Source organism: Dromiciops gliroides, chromosome 1, assembly GCF_019393635.1.
Source record: "Dromiciops gliroides isolate mDroGli1 chromosome 1, mDroGli1.pri, whole genome shotgun sequence".
In the NCBI taxonomy this organism is placed as follows: domain Eukaryota; kingdom Metazoa; phylum Chordata; class Mammalia; order Microbiotheria; family Microbiotheriidae; genus Dromiciops; species Dromiciops gliroides.
Genome location: NC_057861.1, coordinates 184775859 through 184793644, shown reverse-complemented (window position 1 = coordinate 184793644; position 17786 = coordinate 184775859). Strand labels below are relative to the sequence as shown.

At 34.8% G+C, this 17786-nt stretch overlaps 1 protein-coding gene across 1 annotated transcript in view; it reads right to left on the bottom strand.

Moving 5' to 3' along the window:
* The window catches only part of CDKAL1 (CDK5 regulatory subunit associated protein 1 like 1), a 652342-nt gene that overhangs the window by 149708 nt on the left and 484848 nt on the right, over positions 1 to 17786 (bottom strand). Inside the window, 1 exon segment of the mRNA XM_043977679.1 lies at positions 4215 to 4277. Within this exon segment, the coding sequence (XP_043833614.1) occupies positions 4215 to 4277 (63 nt within the window).

Genomic DNA, 17786 nt, shown 5'->3' with positions numbered 1-17786 from the left:
AAGTTAAAGGATTCTTCTTCCTTCTCCCATCCCTTCCCACCATTTCCAGAAGCTAGGGCTAGCAGTGCTGACCAGAAGTAATCCCAGATTGTGGCCTAGGGCAACATTATCCACAACTCAGGGTTAAAACCAGATTATAATAATAAGATGCTAAAAATAAAATGAAAATAAAAATGAGTAAGCAAAGGAAAAAGAATGTGGTCATAGATAGCTACTTTGGTGCAAAAGAAGATCTGGGTTCATATTTAGAGGAAGATAAGTGAGGTTAAAAAAAGTCACTTCTACCCCAAAGAGTAACATCAAATGGTCACAAACCCAAAAAGAGTTCTCAGAAGAACTTAAAGAAAATTAAAAAATAAAATAAAAGAGATCTAGGAAAAATTAGGAAAAAATTAAAAGAAATCCAAGAAAAATATGAAAAGAAAGCTAACCAATTGGAAAAAGAGGTCCAAAATCTTAAGGAAAAAAATTATTATTTGAAAACTAGAAATGGGCAAGAGGAATAAAATGATATTATAAGTAACCAAGAAATAACAAAACCAGAAAAATAGAAGAGAATCTGAAACATCCCTTTAGAAAAACAACTGATCTAGAGAACAAGTTGAGGAGAAACAATATATACATCTTGAAGGGTATAAAACTCTTCTGAACATGTAGAAAGATGAGAAAATTAGGAGTCGGGGTCGGGGAGGAAAGGAAAAAGAAATTTGAATGATAATTTTATTATATATTTAAAAGGAATAGCAAGTTGGTTTTTTTGGGTTTGGGGGGGGCAATGAGGGTTAAGTGACTTGCCCAGGGTCACACAGCTACTACGTGTCAAGTGTCTGAGGCTGGATTTGAACTCAGGTACTCCTGAATCCAGGGCTGATGCTTTATCCACTGTGCCACCTAGCTACCCCTCAGGAATAGCAAGTTGTACATAAAATTTTTGCAGTACATTTATTATACTTTTAAAAAGTATACTTAGTTGTAGAAATGCTTGTTTTATTCCATGAATTAAAAATAAATTATATTTAAAAATCAATCCAGATATGGTTTTTGTTTTCTTTTGCTTTGTTTTATTTTCCCAAAGAAAAGAATTATATATACCATTTAGCCACCAGGGTTTTAGGAAATTTTTGAAGCAGTATTTCTTAAGAGAAAACAAAAATGTCCATCTCTATCCTAAAATAGTGGCTTCAAAATAAGATGATAAAACTCATCTGGCCTCATTCAATTATCAACTATGTTTAATGCTAGAAGTTCCTTTGTCTGGCAGCCATGTACATCTGGGAAGGGCCACAAACCTGGGACAGAAAGAAGTGAATTGGGCCTCTGAGCACAGCCAAAATGTGCTAACTAAACCTTTACAATAATAAACATTTTAGTAGTTTTTAGCAGCCGAGGCTACTGCTAAAAGGATAGCCCTAACTGGGGATGAAAACAACATGGAACTGGAGCTCATGCCAGTTTCAAGAAGGATATGCGTTTCTGAGTTTATTTAAGAGAATAAAGCAACTTACTTCCCAAGTAGTCCTTTTATTATTATAAACTCATGTTGGGGAGAAATTATTAACAATGAAAGGAATGTCCCAAAGGGAAAAAGAATACCATAAACCTATAATCAGAGTTTGTTTCATTCTTGATATATAGATTCAGTTGTATTATAATAATTATAACATTATCTTTTAAACACAAAAAAACAAGATATAAAATGTTTATAATCATATTTAAAATATTTTGTAAAATAGGATTAAACTAACAATATTTGACATTTAAAAAACTAAATTTGAACAACTAATTCATTTGGGATAACACAAATCTACAAAAGACAAATGCTTATTTCTTTTATTCATGTAAAAATATTAGGAAAAGACAGCACAGTACTTAAGCACTTGGGGTTCTGTTCTTGGTAGAATTGCAAACAGGAAAACAGACTGTTACAACTTACATGGTCAGACTTGCCTGACTAGGAGTTTTAAGACATGAGGGGAGACAGCTACAGGGGCAAGGGAACTGCCTATGATTAAACTTTTCTTTCCCTTCACCACACACATACAGTATATCAAAGAATGCCAAGAGACTTCATCTTGGGAGCTTCAAAAATCACTCATCAAGCAATCCAGCTACTTATAATAATTTATTAAAGGTCCTAAAACAAAGATCAAAAGGAAATCTATCCAGCATTTATATTCAATCCCTCAGTGCCTGATGACTAATTTGTAAAGGAGGGCAGAAATCTTCACAAGTGAAGCCAAAATCATTTGAGGACACTTTGATATAACGCCACAAAGGATATGAACAGGAAGGCAGCAGGAGCTGCAAATGGCTAAGTTCCATTAAGTGTACTAATAAAAGAAAAATGGAATTTCCTTTAACTATGAATAAAATTGCTAGGAACGGGAAAAATTTAGACAAGTGGCACAAAATCTTTCAGTTTGTCACATTTGCTCCATATATTTTAACTTTATTGAATACTGCCTTAATTAAGTGGGTCCATCTTTAAAATGCAGTATTTTCCATCAGAAATCCTGCCAATCTCATTTATTTTTCTTCTTTTCATGCTTTTCAATATAGACCATACTGTTAGCACTACTAGACACTGGAAAAAAGCAGAATACTTTGAAGTTACTGATTTGATTTGAAAATGTGATTTGAAGTGATACATTAAAAAATATGAATCCATATCTCCATAGTTATACATAGGATAACAATATCTTAGATAAATTATGAGAACTCAAGTCAACTGGATAACTATGAAAACACTAGAAGCTACCCAAACATTCCTTTTTCATGAACAACTAAAAAATTATTCACTGAATCAGACATTTGTATTCTCAATTGAATCCTAAGAGAAGAGCATAGTACTTTTGATAGGCAGAAATTTCTAACACCTCCTGCCCCACATAAATCTAGAGAGTTCATACCCATATCAGCATATCAAACATACAACATTTTTCTTTTCCTTCTAAAAATTAAATAACTGATCCTGTGGAACAATATAATCTGTCATAAAGGTTTTGTTTTTTTAAACAAAAGATGTACAAATCCTTCAACAGACAGAAGTTCTTAGAGCTGAAAGAGACTACATGCTTCTTCTAGCCCAACCTCTTATTTGACATATGAGGAAAGTAGGTAACAGAGGTTAAATGACTTACAAGGTTACACAATTAACTAGAAAAGGAATTAGAACTCAGCTCTCTTGATTTCAATCCAATTCTTTTTCTTTTATAATATTTGTTCAGTGAAGAAATGGTACTAAAACATTTTAACTAAAGCAGTTATCACTAAAGGTGATATTTAGGTAAAATTATTAACAAAGTACATTACTTTTTTTTTTAATGGGGCAATGAGCATTAAGTGACTTGCTCAGGGTCACATAGCTAGTAAGTGTCCAGTGTCTGAGGTCAGATTTGAACTCAGGTCCTCCTGAATCCAGGGCCGGTGTTTTATCCACTGTGCCACCTAGCTGCTCCAAAGTACATTACTTTTAATGTTTTCTGTGTTGTTTCACTAAGGCTTTTTAAGAACAGTTGAGAACCAGTAGTTGATAATAAATGATTAATACTTCATTACCATTATGGGAAGCCAAAATCACCCAGTAGAACATTTTGAGATTTCAATAATAACCTGTTTAGATTTCATATGAAAGTAACAGATGGACACAACTGAGCTTCAGATGTAGAGATCTGGATTAAGACAAATGACTTTGACTTTGAATCCTTGCTCTACTTCTTTCCTTGTCTGGCCCTTTGTCAGGTCTCTTTGGGTCTTAGTTTCCTTATCTTTAAAATGAGGGGATTAGACTAGTGACCTCTAGGGTCACTACCAGTTCTAAATCTTATCTTATAATTTGCAATCGTACTAGTAAAAACTTGAGAGCTATTAAATTTTAAGCTTGGGGAAAATAATATTTAACAATCATACTATTAGTATAGCTTCTATTTTTTTCATTATTTTACAAAGCACTTTCACATATATTATTTTCTTAAAACCATCCTGTGAGGCAAAGTTGTCATCTCCCTTTTACAGGTAAGGAAACTTAGTTTCAGAGAAATTAAAAGACACAGTCACGGTCATCAAGCTAGCAAGCGGCAGAGGACATCCTCAACTCCCCCCAAGGTATTCTGAGCCCCAGCCTCATGACTCCACATCTTAGTTGTTATCTCACTGAACATTATGCCATAGTAGTTTCAGAAAGATTTATAGTACTGAGAAGATGTTTGTCTTACCTTATGATCATATGGATTATAGGAATGAAACAGCTGAGAAAGGTCTTTTGTACGTTGCTTCTTCTGTAAAATGAAACGCAACAAAACCCACACATTTTAGTCAGCAGATGGCAAAAATAGCAAATTAGTAACTAGATTATAAAAATATACTTCATTTAGATGACGTCTTCACATGACATTTGAGTAGAGCTCAGAAATCCTAGCAGGACATCAACTTGGGGCTTTAGCCCTACTTTGTAGAATCACTCTGGGATTATTGTATACAATTTGAAATAGTCACCAGTAGATAACGGTCTGGCTTGATGACCAAGGTCAGGTTACTTCTTCAAGTTTTGCTATTAGAAATTTGGTCAGTATACAGTCAAGGCTCTTTGTTATTATCAAAATCTTTTTGTTACCAACAATAATATACTTAGAGAAAAATAAAAATATAGAAACAAAATTTTAAATAGAAATCACCCTATATGTATATGTATATGTATGTGTATATGTATATGTATATATTTTGTTTTCTAAGACAGCATTTCAATGACTACACCTCAAATTTGAATACTGGAATATGAAATACTCCCACCTTAAAATTATACCTCATTTGAAAGTCACATTAGAGCTCAGATGTTAGTCCTCCATGCCAGCTGTTTCCCAGTGCTGATGCAGGCGCTTGCCTGAACTTGCCAACTGCTCCTGGAGCTTGTGGGCCTCAGAGGCTTGCAGACTCTCTAATGATGGATAGTTAAACTCTCTCTCTCTCTCTCTCTCTCTCTCTCTCTCTCTCTCTCTCTCTCTCTCTCTCTCTATCCATCCATCCATCCATCCATCCAACCATCCATCCATCCATCATCCATGTTCACCCATAACTATACAACTTCAATGAACTGGATGAACTCTGAAATTCCTCTCTGATCATCAGTTCCCATCCTTCTCTCTTTCTCCCCTTGCCTCTTTATCTTTCTTTAACCTCCCCACAAGCTTTGATTTCTCTATTCCTCCTTGTTTTCATATTCCATCACCTTTATTTTAAGTTTGACTTCCCTGCCTTCACAATCTTGACTACCATATAATGTTCTTTGCCCTTGAATTTGCCCCCACCTCCTATTGCTGCTTACATCTTGCCAAATCTCAATCTTACATTTCTCCCAACATCTACGTTTTTTTATTTAAAGAAGTCACATAACTACAGATTGAGTCCACTGTAAATTTATGTTCTCTAATATCACATGGTGCTGCACTGTTGTGCAGAAATCTTTTTATTCATTGCTGATTGACTTCCCATAATCATTACTCCCTACTCCCCACTTCTACCTCCTGGTTCACAAAGTCTATCACTTAAAATTGAAAACATCTGCCCTGTGCTCTCCTTTCCTTTCCACAATTAAAATTTTTTTATATCATTTCCCACGTTTTCTACCTTTGTTCCAAGAAAGAAGAGGTCTTTCTTCTCACCAAAATTAAACCCTCTGCTTGTATTCTTGATTCCATCCACTCCTATTTCCTTCAGGAGCTTGTTCCTTTATTCATTAACTTTCTCATTTTCAATCTCATTTTATCTGCTGCCTTCTCCCCTACCACCTACAAGTAGGTGCAAGAATCCTCAGACCTTAAAAGATGTTCATTTAGCTCTGTGATTCCTTCAGCTATTTTCTCTCTTTCACACCAAGACTATTTTAGCCATTGCCCTTTTCATTGCTACTTACTTTTTAAAGGGGATTCCATATAATTTGGTTTCTGAACTCAATACAATGACTCTTCTCTACCCAAGCAGTGCTCATTTAACTGCTAAATCCAAAGCTCTTTTCTCAGACATCATTCAGTTGGATGTCAAAACCATCTCTTCATGGATGTACTCCATGCCCTTGGCTTCTACATCACCTCACTTTCTTGATTTTCCACTGCCCTGGATGACAGTTTATCAGTTAACTTTGCGAAACCACTCATCTAACACCCCCCAAACACAGGAGAAACTCAAAGTTTCATTCTGGGTCCTCTTAATTTCTTTCTTGATGGCCTCTCACATGGTGATATATTTCAAAAAAGTTCCATAGATGGGGCAGCTAGGTGACACAGTGGAAGGAGCACTGGCCCTGGATTCAGGAGGACCTGAGTTCAAATCCGGCCTCAGACACTTGACACTTACTAGCTGTGTGACCCTGAGCAAGTCACTTAACCCCAATTGCCTCACACACACAAAAAGTTCCACAGACTTAATTATAATCTCTATACATATAACTCCCAAATTAACATATTAGCCCTAATTTCTCTTTTATGTATCAGTCCTGAGTTATCAACTATCTGCTAAACATCTTCATCCATATGTCTTATAGATATTTCAAATTCAACATGTCCAAAATGGAACTCAAAAAGTTCCTCCTCTAAAAGTACCACTTTTCCAAATTTTCCAATTTCTTCAATCTTTACAGTTAACTAGGTTCACAATCTTGTGGTCATCCATAACTCTTTCCTTTCCCTCATCCCAATATCCAATCAGATACCAAGTCTTGTTGATTCTACTTTCATATTTACTCCTTTCTCTCCTTTTACATTTATCTTACTGAAAATTAAAAAAAAATGAAGTCTAGAGAGGTTAAGTGATTCATATATGGTTAAACAATGAGTAAGTTTCAAAGAAAAATTCAAATTCATGACATTCCTGTTTTCAAAATCAGTAGTCTTTCATGATATGACACTTCGATACCTGAAGTTATTTCAACTTAGAATGTTGCTGAACTTTACAAATATGGATAAATTTTACACATGCCATTTATTAGCCAAGGCATAAAATAGTACTTTATATTACCAAAAGAATGGAGTCCTAGTGATTTAATTTTAAGTAAATATTACTATTGATGTACTCTATTCTAACCATTATATATTAATACCTGTGAGTTAAGGAAATAACAAAGCCATATGCAAATACTAATCTCATTACCTTACAGTCACATGCTTGCATTAACAAGCATTTATTAAATAACAAAGAAAGATCTAGGTGGAGAAAAAGAATTAGCAAATTCATTAGTGATAATTCTCAGCACTTCTATATCAAAATTAAGTGTTTAAAATTCTGTAAGTATATTCAAAGAAATTTTGTATTTCACATTAGTCATGGTAAATCTAAGCCACATATTTTTAGTTGCTATTTTCCTTCACATATCTCCAAAATATTAAGGCATGAAGATTGATTTAGACTATTACATGATGAGGCTTGATGACAGAAATGAAAATAGCAGTTCTTCATGTATCTGCTATGTTTTATTCCTCTTTATAGATAATATTTTTATTATCTGTGTGACTCTCTGGGAAATACTCAAGACACTTCAATATTTTAAATACAAAAAATCAGATATCACATGTCTTTGTAGATCATGTCATGAGTTTCTCTGACAAAAGATATATTCACATGGTGGTCAACTTTAACAAGGCTTTTCACTTTCAGCTAAGCTAGTCCTTATATAAGTCCTTGTATAAGTTGCTGAGCCAACACATTTAATGCTTGCCAGCTTCTTAGGATTTGCTAGGGCTTGTAAATTAATTCAATTCAACATGAATTTATTAAATGCTTAATATTTGCTAGGCACTGTTCTAGTCATGAAGATACTAAGATGAAAATAAAAAGCAAATGCTGTTCCTGCCCTCAAACAGTTCACCTTTTATTGGGGGGGGGGGAAGGAATGCAACATTTAAATTAATACATTCGAGGAGCAATAAAAGGAACAGATAACCAGGAGGATCAGGAAAAGTGGCATATGAGCTGGGTCTTAAAATTAAAGAAATGCTAGTTTTGCAAAGTCAATCAACCAATCAATAAACTTTTATAAAGACAAACAAAAACCCCACCTAGAACGCATTAGGCACTATGCTAGGTGTGTGATAAATACAAAGACAAAAAAGAAAAAGTCCCTTCCATGAAGGTGCTTATATTTTATTGGAAGAGTCAATATGCGTGCGCGCGCACGCGCACACACACACACACACACACACACACACAATACAAAAGAATAGTAGCTGAAAGATAAGAAAACTCCTCATGTAGAAAGTAGTGCTTGAGCTGGCCTTTGAAGGGAAGTAAAGATTCTAAGAGCATGAAGTAAGGATTATATCACTCACACCTCTGATAGTTGTGCAGAAGGGTTTCGGTGGGGCACACAAAGAGATGAAAAAATATAAGAGAAATGGACAGGAGGAAATACATGATTAATGATCATAATTTATAACAAAGGGAATAAACTAACCCATAAAATGTGAGAACAGATTCTATTAGAAAGTAGAACCCAACATTCTGTTGTTTACCAGAAAAACACTTGAAACAAAGATTCACACAGTTAAAATAAGGAGTTGGAGGAAAATCTATTATGCTCCATCTGAACTAAAAAAAAAAAGCAGGTATAGGGGCAGCTAAGTGGCGCAGTGGATAGAGCACTGGCCCTGGAGTCAGGAGGACCCGAGTTCAAATCCAGCTCAGACACTTGACCCTGGACAAGTCACTTAACCCCAATTGCCCCCCCCCAAAGCAGGTATATGAATTATCTCAGAAAAAGTAAAAGTATAATTGGTTAAAATGGGAAAGTACATTTTGCTTAAAGACAGCATAGACAAAGAATTAATAGCAATATTTAACATATATGCACCACATGACATAGAATCAAAATACTTAAAGGAAAAATTCAAACAAGCTGCAGGGAGAAATAGTAAAATTATAATAGCGAAATACTTCAGTGTATCTCTTTTATATGTAGATATAACAAATTAAAAACAAAACAAAACAGGAAGGAGTATATTACAGGCATGGAGGACAGCCTGTGTAAAGGTATGGAGACCATTAACAGAGGACAGCAACTGGGTCAGTTTGGTTGCAACAAAGAGTTTTGTGAAGGGAGCAAAGATTTAATAAACTTGTAAAAGAAGGCTGGAAGACAGATCATGAAAGACTAAAAGTGCTGAACAGAAAAGGTTGTGTTTTATTGTAGAGGGAAGAATGAAAGGGATTTTGTAAAGAAAGTACAAATTATGCTAATGTGTATTTGAAAATTTTCAGACAGTTTTAGTGCTCCCTTGTTCTCTGAAAAAGGGGACAGTGATGCTTTTATCTCCTTTCATTATTCAAAGAGAAACTCCTTTTCCTTTACAAAAATGTTAGGCTAATCCATCTACCACATTGACACTTTAGGCCCTCCACTGATCATGTGGCACCTAGAGTTGGTTTGGATCTGTTTTTAACCTTATGCTTATTTGTATCCTATCTCCCCTTCCTTTCTGAACACTGATCTTTCAGTTTGGAGGCAACCTTTGGACTCAAATACCGAAAATAATATAATCTTATGTTCTGACACTTGGCCTTCATATGTCCCTATAGATCTCTTTCTCTTCCCTGGAAGGACCTGTCCTGCTCTCTTACTGCCATGCTTATCAGACTTGTCATTTATGACAATCTAAATCCATCGTTTCTCTGATCCTACTCAAAGACCAAAGGATGTGATCCTTAAAATAGCTGGAACACATTTTCTTGGCTAATAAAACTGTTTAACTCTATAAGCATGGCAGCCTTGGAATGAGTTTCAAAGAAGCCATTTGCCCACAAAAGTTTTCATTAGCTAATAATTTTGCCCAACCTTTCTATGCATGCACCACTTTGGTGCATCAACTTTTGGCTTACACTTCAATCACAAAGAACATGATGAACACTAATACTCCCTTTGGTATAAGTACTAAGAAATATTACAAGAAAAATCCCCAACATTTTCCAAAAGAAAGGACATTAGAGACTAGGGAGAAAACAGACTGTCCTAGGTCAATCAATATTCTTTAGGACAAAGGGCTCAAGAATCTACATTATCTAGTTTGCAATAAATGTCTGGGACAGACTGTGAGATGCCTAGGAGAATCAGGAATATAAAAAAGTTTGTTCTTTCTGGGGCAAGAGAAAAGTATTCTGGAAATATAGCTTTATTTTTGACACAACATATCTAATACGTACATCTGTATCCAACTTTTGATTATCCATATTATATGCATCAAAAAAAATGTTAACATACTGATTCAACTGAAAACCATGGATATACTACAACTCTAGGTCACAGTACACAGTGGCGGCATTTTCTGAAGTCTAGTAGAGTTCTAGCCTCAAGCTGAGTCAAGGCCATCTTGCATAGTGGCAGTCCTACAATTCCAAACCATAAAGTACCTGGTAATAGAATATTATCTGGACTACCTGTACGTAATCCAAAAAAACCTATGTCATCAAATCTTCACATATTAGAAATAAAGCAAAAAGCAACTAGTAGCATTACACTGTTAATCTTAGTTATAGTCTGAGAACTAGAATTGTGAGTGGTTTTACTGACAATGTAGTAGAACTAGTAACTCCTGATAAGGAGAGTAGGCTTCTAAGGTTTTCAGAGACTTCTTGATCTGGAGCTCTCAGAGTTTATAAACTGGTTCACAGTTAAGGATCAGAATCATCTACTATTGAGAGGAGATTTAGTCTGGATACTCATGACATGTAGATGGGCATCAGTTTCATAACATAGGTACAAACTTGTTGAACCCTGCTATTAGCAATTTTAAATGAAACTAAAAGAAGAGCCAAAGTTGGAATAATTAGGTATTTTCCTATTGCATCATAATGTAACTATAAATTACCTCCCACTTTTTCGCCTGTTAAAACAAACATCTCAGTCATACAATCACTGTTAATTCTCTAAGTGTTTGAAATGTAAACATGTTAAACAAGTTATATGATGAACTTGTCTTGTTATTACAATGGCCAAAATACAGTCTGTAGAGCAAATACCTTTAACAGAGTGGTATAAGGTACCCTCAAGCCACCTTCTGTAATATAAAGGTTCAGTGTATGGAGATAAGAGGCTCTTTGAAAAAAAAAGTACATGTTGAGTCCTGCTGTCTTTGTGGGCTACATTTCTATAAGAAAAAAGGAGGGAACTACATTATGCAAGAGTGATGCAAGCTTTAGATTCCTGAGGCTTTAGAAAGTCTTCATATTCTCATCTTATTAGCACTCTTACAAGTGGCTTTGTATTCTGCCAATTGAGGACCAAGAAAGAGTAGTAAGGAAGGTTTCTTATATTCAAATATTTAATCTCCCCTAGGAACAAAAATACACAATAAAACCAAAGGTCTTACTTATAATAAGTCCTTATGGTCTTAAGAACATGCATTTTAAAATAAAAATGGGTTTTTACAATGCCTTTAAAGTTTCTTTTTCCAAAACTTTATTTCACTCAGTAGTCTTTGTCAGCTCACATTGATTAACCAAAAATGTCTATAGTTCAATTATGGTTTTGCCGAATAAAAAATAGATTTTATTTTAAAACTTTTTTTTTTTCCAGAGGCAGTATTTGAATATAACAAACATTTAGTAAGTGACTACTGAGCACAAGGCACTATCGTAGTGCCTAGGGAGCAATCACATATAATTATCTTCTGTGATGAAATAATGGGATTTAGCAGATACTCAAAGACCCACCTGGAGATTAATCTATACTGATTGAATCAAGTGAGGGTGATTGACTGCTGATTAAGCCTACTTCAAGTTAACTGGATTGTAATCACACCTTGCTATCCCTTAAGAAGGTATTGTTCTCAGAAACTAGACTGTGAACTCAACTTGAGAACACCTTCAAAGCCAATGGATTTGGATGACACCAACCAATCACCTTGAAGCAGTGTGTAAGGACTGCCTCTGTTCCAGATGTATAAAAAGCTTCCACAATCAGCTTGCTAGAGAGTTCCTGATTAAAGCAGGCTTGTGGAGGAGGACTTCAGGAAGAACCCAACCAGGCTGGAACTCTAGGCTAGGCAGGACTTCTTTTTCTTAACTTTCTGAACTCCTTGTAAATATCTGTATGCTTTAATAAATGTTTAATGCCCAAAGACTGGCACTGAAGCTTTTTAATTTAAGGCAACCACAATTTAGATTTTAAACATCACACTTCAAGGATCCTATAATTTGATAGAAGGATATGAGAGCAAATGTTCCTTGGGAGCATTTAAAAATAGATTTTGAAAAATAATTGAGAAGTCCATTCTTTGGGAAGTTCATATACTTTAAGTGTATAAATTTATTTCTTTACCTTAGTGGATAACTATATTAGTTTTCTTCTAGGGTGGTGGTTCTCATTTAGTGAGTCTGTGACAATGGTCCAGAGGATCCCCACTAAAGGCACTTTAATAAGTTCAAAATTTCCCAGTTATGTTACAAATATATCTTTTCTATGTGACAACAAGTATGCAAGTGTTTGAAACAGGTTTGTTTCTGCCACAAAATGAAACTGTCATGATCATGTGCATGACAATTTTGGTGTATATATGGTGGTTATATAAAATTCTGAATGCTGCTCACTAAAAGCAATTTCTCAATATGTCATCAAATTATTTTTAAACCACTACAAGGCTTTGACATTTGAGAACAAATTGATTTCAAAGGATGGTCAGATACATGTGCATACCCTCATTTGCACACTGTACATTGTACCAGAGTAACTTCTTCATTCCTCTCTATTACCCTGTAATTGTCCTCATTAGCTCTGTCACGTGATCAAATCACTATGAACATTTGCCTTATTGAAATGTGTCAGGCCATTTGAAAACAATAATCATATTACAGGTACATTATAAAACATCTTGAAATTTCATGGACCCTCACAAATATTCTGCAAAAACAAAACCTATTTCCTCTCATTGCAGTATTAAGGTTTTGTTTTTAAATAAAAATATTTTATTATTTTCCAGCTACTTTTAAGGATAGTTTTCAACATTTGTTTTTATAGAATTTTTAGTTCCAAATTTTTCTCCCACCTTCCCTTCCCTCCCTCCTCCCCAAGACAGAAAGCAGTCTGATATAGATTATATATGTACAATCACATTAAACATATTTCTGCATTAGTCATATTGTGAAAGAAGAATCAGAGCACAAGGGAAAAACCTCATGAAAGAAGGGAAAAGAAAATGGTCCAAAAATAGAAACAGTATGGTTCAATCTGCATTCATAATCCACAGTTCTTTTTTGCTGGATGTTGAGAACATTTTCTATCATAAGTTCTTTGAAATTGTTTTGGATCATTGCACTGCTGAGAAGAGCCAAGTCTATCACCATTGTTCATCACACAATGTTGATGTCACCATCTACAATGTTCTCCTGGTTCAGCTCCTCTCACTTAGCATCAGTTCATGTAAATCCTTCCAGGTTTCTCTGAAATCCTTCTGCTCATCATTTCTTACAGCACAATAATATTCCATTACATTCACATACCACAACTTGTTTAGCCATTCACCAATTGATGGGCATTCCCTCAATTTCCAATTCTTTGCCACCACAAAGAGAGCTGCTATAAATATTTTTGTATATGTGGGTCCTTTTCCCTTCTCTATGATCTCTTTGGGATACAGACCTAGCAGTGGTACCATTGGGTCAAAGTGTATGAACAGTCCCTTAGCCTGTTGGGCATAGTTCCAAATTGCTCTCCAGAATGGTTGGATCAGTTCACAGCTCCACCAACAATGCAATAGTGTTCCAATTTTTCCACAGCTTCTCCAACGTTGATTATTTTCCTTTTTTGTCATATCAGCCAATCTGATAGGTGTGAGGTGGTATCTCAGAGTTGTTTTAATTTGCATTTCTCTAATAAATAGTGATTTAAAGCATTTTTTCATGTGGAAATAGATAGCTTTGATTTCTTCATCAGAAAACTGCCTGTTCATATCCTTTGACCATTTCTCAATTGGGGAATGACTTACATTCTTACAAATTTGATTTAGTTCCCTATATATTTTTAGAAAAGAGGCCTTTATCAGAAATACTGATTGTAAAAATTGTTTCCCAGCTTTCTGTCTCCCTTCTAATTTTGGATGCATTGCTTCTGTTTGTACAAAACCTTTTTAATTTAATGTAATCAAAGTCATCCATCTTATATTTCAGAATATTCTCTTATCTCTTGTTTGGATATAAATTATTTTCTTTTCATAAATCTGAGAGGTAAACTACTCCTTCCTCTCCTAATTTATCTATGGTATCACCCTTTATGTCTAAATCTTATACCCATTTAGACCTTATTTTGGTATATGGTGTAAGATGTTTGTCTTTGCCTAGTTTCTGCCATACTATCTTCCAGTTTTCCCAGCAGTTTTTGTCAAAAACTGAGTTCCTATCCCAGAAGCTGGGGTCTTTGGGGTTTATCAAACAGTAGATTACTATAGTCATTTACTATTGTGTCTCCTGTGCCTAACCTATTCCATTGATCCTCCACTCTATTTCTTAGCCAGTAACAAATAGTTTAATGACTGCTGCTTTCTAGTATAGCTTCAGATTTGGCACAAGTTAGCTTACCTTCCTGTGCATTTTTTTTTCATTAGTTCCCTTGATATTCTTGACTTTTTGTTCTTCCAGATGAATTCTGTTATTATTTTTTCTAGCTCTGTAAAATAATTTTTAGGTAGTCTGATTGGTATGACATTTAATAAGTATATTAATTTAGGTAGAATTGTCATTTTTATTATATTAAGTCAGCCTATCCATGAGCAATTGATATTTTTCCAATTATATAGATCTGATTTTATTTGTGCGAAAAGTGTTTTGTAATTGTGTTCATAGAGTTCCTGGATTTGTCTTGGCAGGTAGACTACTAAGTATTTTATATTGTCTACTGTTACTTTATTTTATTTTTTGCAGGGCAACGGGGGTTAAGTGACTTGCCCAGGGTCACACAGCTAGTAAGTGTCAAGTGTCTGAGGCCAGATTTTAATTCAGGTCTTCCTGAATTTAGGGCCTGTGCTTTATCCACTGTGCCACCTAGCTGCCACCCTACTGTTACTTTAAATGGCATTTCTCTTTCTATCTCTTGCTGCAGAGCTTTGTTGGTCATGTATAGAAATGCTGATGATTAATGTGGATTTATTTTATATTCTGCAACTTTGCTAAAGTTGTTAATTGTTTCAAGTCTTTTTTAGTTGATTCTCTAAGATTCTCTAAGTATACCATCATATCATCTGCAAAGAGTGAAAATTTTGTTTCCTCTTTGCCAATTCTAATTCCTTTAATTCCTTTTTCTTCTCTTATTGCTAGAGCTAACATTTTTAGTACAATATTAAATAATAGAGATGATAATGGACATCCCTATTTCATCCCTGACCTTATTGGGTATGTCTTTAATGTATCCCCATTACATATAATGTTTGTTGATGGTTTTAGCTACCTAAAACTGTTTATTATTTCAAGGAAAGCTCCACCTATTCCTATGCTCTCTTAGTGTTTTTAATAGGAATGAGTGCTGTATTTTGTCAAAAGCTTTCTCCGCATCTATTGAAATAATAATATGATTTTGGTTAGATTTGTTATTGATGTGGTTGATTATGTTGATAGTTTTCTTGATGTCGAACCAGCCTTGCATTCCTAGTATAAATCCTACCTGGTCATAAGTGTATTATCCTGGTGATCACTTGCTATAATCTCCTTGCTAATATTTTATTTAATTGGGCCTTTTTAAGGATTTTATTTCCTCTTCAGTTAACCTGGGCAATTTGTATTTTTTGTAAATATTTATCCTTTTCATTTAGATTGTCAAATTTATTGGCATACAGTTGGACAAAATAGTTCCTAAGTATTGCTTTAATTTCCAATTCATTGGTAGTGAATTCACCCCTTCCATTTTTGATACTGGTAATTTGGTTTTCTTCTTTCTTTTTTAAAAATCAAATTAACCAATAATAATAATTCTATAGTTTTCTTGCTTTCAATTTTATTAATTTCTCATTTGAATTTTCAGAATTTCTAATTTAGTATTTAATTGGGGATTTTTAATTTGTTCTTTTTCTAGCTTTTTTAATTGCAGGCCTAATTCACTGATCCACTCTTTCTCTTTTTTAATTATGTAAGCATTTAGAGATACAAAATTTCCCCTAAGCACTGCTTTGGCTGCATCCCATAAGGTATGTTGTCTCATTATTATCATTCTCTTGGATGAAATTATTGTTTCTATGATTTGTTGCTTGACCCACTTATTCTTTAGTAAGTTATTTAGTTTCCAATTAATTTCCAGTCTACCTTTCCATGACTCTTTATTACATGTAATTTTTATTGCATCATGATCTGAGAAGGATGCATTGACTATTTCTGCCTTTCTACAATTGACTATTAGGTTTTTGTGCCCTAATACATGGTCAATTTTTGAAAATGTGCCATGTACCACTGTGATGTTTAAAATCTAAATTGTGGTCGCCTTAAATCAGAAGCTTCAGCTCCAGTCTAGCCTAGAGTTCCAGCCTGGTTGGGTTCTTCCTGAAGTCCTCCTCCACAAGCCTGCTTTAATCAGGAACCCCCTTTGCAAGCTGTTTGTGGAAGCTTTTTTATACATCTGGAACAGAGGCAGTCCTTACACACTGCTTCAAGGTGATTGGTTGGTGTCATCCAAATCCATTGGCCTTGAAGGTGTTCTCAAGTTGAGTTCACAGTCTAGTTTCTGAGAACAATACCTTCTTAAGGGATAGCAAGGTGTGATTACAATCCAGTTAACTTGAAGTAGGCTTAATCAGCAGTCAATCACCCTCACTTGATTCAATCAGTATAGATTAATCTCCAGGTGGGTCTTTGAGTATCTGCTAAATCCCATTATTTCATCATACCACTGAGAAAAAGGTAAATTACTTTCTTTCCCCATTTAATTTTCTCCAAACATGTGTCATATCTAACTTTTAAAACATTCTATTTACCTCTTTAACTTCTTTCTTATTTATTTTGCAATTAGATTTATCTAATTCTGAGAGTGGAAGGTTCAGACCCCCCCACTAGTATGGTTTTTCTGTCTATTTCCTCTTGTAACTCATTTAACTTTACCTCTAAGAAGTTGGATGCTATACCACTTGGTGCATACATGCTTAGTATTGATATTACTTCACTATCTACAGTACCTTTTAGCAAGATGTAGTTTTCTTCCTTATCTCTTTTAATTAGATATATTTTTGCCTTTGTTTTGTCTGAGATAAGGATTGCTACCCCTGCTCTTTTGACTTTAGCTGAAGCTGAATATATTCTGCTCCAGCCTTTTGCCTTTACTCTGTGTGTATATCTCTGCTTCAAATGTGTTGCTTGTAAACAATGTATTATAGATTCTGATTTTTAATCCACTCTGCTATTCACTTCCATTTTATGGGAGAGTTCATCCCATTCACATTCATAGTTAAGATTATTAACTTTATTTCCCTCCATCCTCTTTCCTCCTTTGTTTATATTATTTTTCCCTTCTTTCACCCTATTCCTCCTGACCAGTGTTTTGCTTCTGACCACTGCCTCCCTCAATCTGCCCTCCCTTTTATCAGCCATCCTTCCTTTTTTCCTCCTTTCCCCCCTGCTTCTGCCCTCCCTTCTATCAATACCACCCTTTTCCCTTTCCCCTTTTGCTTCCTTAAAGAGTAAGCTGTTTCTTTATACAAATGGGAGTCTATTTTATTTCCTCCCTGAACCAAATCTGATGAGAATAAGGTTGAAACAGTGCTCACCCATCCCTTCTTTCCCTCTATTATAATGGGTTCTTTTTGTGCCTCTTCATATAATGTAATTAACCCTATTCC